The 4,731-nt window shown below is 39.0% G+C and overlaps 1 protein-coding gene across 1 annotated transcript in view; it reads right to left on the bottom strand.

Moving 5' to 3' along the window:
- Positions 1–803: 803 nt before the first annotated feature.
- LOC106527157 (solute carrier family 12 member 9) overlaps positions 804–4,731 on the bottom strand; it is a gene marked incomplete at its 5' end in the record, with an annotated part of 91,294 nt that continues 87,366 nt past the window's right edge. Inside the window, 1 exon segment of the mRNA XM_014021958.1 lies at positions 804–2,860. Coding sequence (XP_013877412.1) covers positions 1,914–2,860 — 947 coding nt within the window.

Below are 4,731 nucleotides of genomic sequence, written 5' to 3'. Positions count from 1 at the left end.
GCACATCACACGCAAGCTCTTTACCTGCAAGTGAGGTTACCTTCCACGTCCCTAGAGCCAGTCAACGCTGCCAGGAATTGACATGACCAGGGACCTTCCCCCACCTGCTGCATTGCACCCAACCAAAGATTTCACAATAAATACTAAGTGTGATAAATCTTCCAAGTCTATATTGTTTGTACCTAGAAACAAATCATTACATTTGGGTAGATTTCATTATTTATAAAACTGAATGTTTGATTTTGCATGTGAATGTTGATTACAGAATAAGACAGAACACTGAAATTTCCCTTTGGGATCAATGAAATATTTTTGAGTTGAATTTTAACTGTCAGTTTTTTTCTTTTCTACCTAAAACTTAAATAAATAAATAAATAAATAAATTTAATCGTGAACCTGTTCTGTGCATGCACACCTACACAACTTATTCTTTTGGCGTTTGAGTCTTTCAATCCATGATAAATATCAGCTTTTCTTGTCCTGAACAAGGTATCAGTGGTTATTTGGGCTTATTTCTCCAATCTGTTGTTCACCTCAGTACAGAGACGAAATCCATTTCTGTCGGCTTGGCAGTGAGAGAGACTGTAGGACTAGGTAATTTGGCTGGCTGGCACCCTCTTGTATCTCTGTCTGAGCTGCTGAGCTATCTCAGGCCCTATTTCCCAAGTTTACTTCAAACAAACAAGTGGGTGCACACAAAAAGCCCTCAGCTCACAAACTGCCCTTCAGCTGAAATAAAAGTCCGAACATCCGGAGCAGTTGCTGAGATTTATCCTGTTTTTGTTAAGAATCACCTGGGCAAGTGAAAAAAAGGCACAAAGGAATTTATTTTGTTCACATAATACAGTCATCATCTTTACAGTTTATGTCTGGATTTTAACAAAAACTGAAATACTGAAGGTTTAATTCTTTTTCAAGGTGTCCATTAGAAATGTTTATTCTCCTTTGACAAAGAAAACTAAGATTTTGAAAAAACAGTCAGTAGTCATGTCAGTAGTTTGTTGGGAGTGTAGTACAATTTGCAGTAAGCTGACAGGGAAGCATATCAAAACACAAACAAGGTGTGTCAACTTAGACAGAAATCCAGGATTGAAGTTTTCTCCAGGTTTGGACCTGGACCTCGCAGATGCTGCTCAATAAATTCCACTTTGTCAACACAGATAGGCAGAATTTACATAAATTAATTTTAATGTTACAGGCACTTTAGGTAATGACTGAGGCTGCAGAGCCAAGAACATATTTAAATGCATCCAGGTACTACAGCCAGAGACTGAATCACCTGGAGAACACAGTTACTGCTGGGGTAAAATAAAAATCACGAGTTTCTTTAGAAAGTATATAAATAAATCAGCGAAATCTCAGGAATGATTTCTGTGCTTAATGTTGCTGTAAAACAAAATCTTTTCTGAAAAGCTGTGCACCACAAAGTTTGTCGAAGACAAAAGTAAAATGGAATGAAATGCAAGACATAATTAATAAACTCTTGAAATTCAACAGTAGTAGCACCTTTGCTATAGTTTTTCATGATTATTATTTGTTGTAAACTCCTAAAATAAAATAAAAAATAATGACTGCTTCAAGGTTTCATTTAAGTTTCATAACAAGAAAAGACATTTTCCCCATCAGAAAACATGGAATAGTCATTTTGAGGAATTTGAGCTGCTTTGCCATTTGATCACAATCGTGTTAAAAACTGCAGCCAGGTTCACCAAGAGGGGCCTTCTGGAGCTTGATGAGGATACAAGCATGGGAAGGAAATCACACAGATATAAAAGAAAGAGTTCTAAAACAGAACATTATGTGAGGCTGTGCTGGTGGAGTCGTTATCTAGCAGAGAGTCATCTTTTGTTTTAATGGGACACTGACTGTGTGTGTAAGGCACAGCTCACCGAACGTGTCAGGAAAAGATCAGCTTAGAGGTCAGTGGTAATGACAGGAGTGACTCCATGGATGAGGAGTGTGGGTCCCAAATCCTGAGTAAGTAGTTCCAGCTGACGTAAATAGGCTGTGTAGCGGCGGGTGTCGGCTGGGGGGCGGGGCAAGTACAGGAAGCGTACAGTTGGAGGTGGCTGGGCCTGATCCAGGATCAGCCTATTGACGGCTGAGAGGTAGTCATCTGACACACGGGTGGCGTTGCTCGGGAAGCTGTTAACGTAATCATCCTCATCCTCCTCTTCGACGGCTCTCTCCACGCTCCCATCAGCAGTGGAGTCCTGGGACTCGACCTGCTCCTTCTTGTTCCAGCCGCTCTGGCGCTGCCAGTGTAGCGCCACGACCTGGTCCCAGGGCACGGTGCGCACTTGAGCTTTAATTCTCAGCTCTTTCAGGAGCTGGCCGAGCTTTTCCTCTGAGCCCCTTACACTCCGCCCCTCCTCCACACACAGGAAAAGGCGCAGCTTTGCTTTGCGCCAGGCTTTCACCATGTTCAGGATACACGCTAGCTGTAGCAAGAACAGAGAGCAGGTATCGACATAGCTGCTGCTGTCCGGCCGCATGAGGTTAATTGGCCAGACATCAACAAACACCTTCCTAGAAGATGGTGGTGAGAGGGCTTGGGTTCGGTCGAAGTCATTGAAGTATCGAGTGAGTACCACATTTTTTAGCATCTTCATGGCATCACTAATAATTGCAACATACTCCTGAGGGCCTAAAATCTTCCCGTCCCCAAATTCACCATGATCATGCCTGTCACTAGACCCCCTCAGGGAGGTAAAATGGAAGAGAGGAGGTTGCTCAAGCTCCTGAGAATTGCTGCAAGTGTCTGTGGACTCGCTGGATGACAGGAAGGGATCGATCAGCTTGTCCTTTGGAAGACAGTCATCATAAAAACCAAGCACCAAGGTGTTAGGCCGCATCCCACCTAAAGGAAAATTAATAAGGTTTTGTTAATAACATTTCTTATTGGTTAGCATTTCTTTGGTTCAATTAGGTAAAGGGTAGATGGACGTTTGCCTATTCAGTTTTATAAAGCTAAACGCGAAATGTAGAGACAACAAACACTTTCATCTAACTGCAAGCACCAGAACTGTCTGTACAAAAATAATTCAATAAAAACACTTGTACTGTAACACTACTAGCTAGTAATGTTACTGAAAGAAGTTTCGTCAATGTTTTTGAGATGATTCAATCCAAACTGAAACAGATTGCTGCCAACGTGATTAGGTTTCACTGAACCAAACAAAGTAACAAAGAAAGTGTGAAAATTTTGAACTGATGCAAATTAAATGATAAATAAAGTCATTTAGGGAAAAAATAATATTGAGCAGCATACAGGCCAGTCCTTGGGCAATAATAACACCGAAATGTGCAGTTTTTGATACAGATAACTACTCTAGGGCTATCCAACTAAACTGCTCAAGGGTATTACCCGACAGTGGTAGTGCAACACTGCATTATGTATCAGAAACAGGTTTTATTTTCTTTTACCTTTTAAATGTATTTTCTTGCACTGAATCACAAATTTACAACTGATTTCAAATCTATTTTTTTATTAAATGGGGTTTCTGCAGAAATCAGCCAATTAATGCTTTTTAATGCCAATTTAATGACACTGTAAAATATTTTAATGCTTTCGACAGTGAACACATACATTTTACAAGTTTATTAAAGTTTATTTAAAGCTCTTTTTGATGCTATTGACAATAAATGCATAAACTATTACGCAACTTGTTTGTTTTTGTTTACTAGCTGTTTTTCCTATCCAAACTTATTTGAACGAGCATCGCAGAACCAAAAGATGTGTGGAACACCACCATTTATATACAGTCTCCTCCAAAAGTATTGAAACAAGGCAAATTCCATTTTTGTTGTTCAAAAGATGTATATGAGACAAGATTTTAGAATTTCATCGGGGTTAGGTGATTGACTTGACCAAACTTAAAACTTCAACTGTTTTCCCAACTGGCCAGCTCTTCCCTCCCGCGTGCTCCTGCAATGAATTGTGTCAAAAGAAATGGATATGATATATGTAATGGTGAAATTAGGAGAGAAAATAGAAGATAAAAAGTGTTGGAAACTTGGAGGAGTGGGTAAATTAAGGGTATGCAAGACCTCATTTCGTAATAACAGCGTATTATGTAATAATGTAACAAAATCAGGCTTCAAAACGTAATAAACTCGCGCTAAAACCACATTATGTAATAAATGACACAAAATGTAATAAAAGAATTTAAACGCATTATGTAATAACGTTATTACATTTTGCGGCAATTGTTACAAAATGCGGTGGTGTAATAATTTGGTGCATTATGTGATAAACAATCAAAAACCAGTATGTCTGTTCATCCTAATCAATATACTTGTAATAACTGTCATGTTGCAAATACTACATAATTAAATCTTTATAACTTTGGTCAATAAACACTGAACTTCTCATCTTTTATTTGCGTTTTCAGTCAAATTCTTGTGTATATGGATGTATAGTGCAATCTCATGGATTTTTTTCATGCTTTATGGAATCTTTGAAAAACTTAGTTTCTAAATTATTCAACATGTCAGAGCCTGTAGGATGTTAAAAACAATTATTAACATCAAATATCCACTTCCAACCCACTCTATTGCTACAAACAAGTTCTTCACCTCATTTCCTTTTGATACAGAAGCCGACAGTCCGCCTGCACCGCCCCCCCGCGGCTGATGGTCTACCTGCACCCCACCCCCGTGATTAATACAGTTTTTTTTTTACAAAAATTACAGATTTTTAAGGCTCATTATACAGATAAATGTCTGAAG

Source organism: Austrofundulus limnaeus, unplaced genomic scaffold (genome assembly GCF_001266775.1).
Source record: "Austrofundulus limnaeus strain Quisiro unplaced genomic scaffold, Austrofundulus_limnaeus-1.0 Scaffold311, whole genome shotgun sequence".
Lineage (NCBI taxonomy): Eukaryota > Metazoa > Chordata > Actinopteri > Cyprinodontiformes > Rivulidae > Austrofundulus > Austrofundulus limnaeus.
Note: the sequence above shows the minus strand (reverse complement) of the source record. Positions and strands in the feature narration are given on the sequence as shown.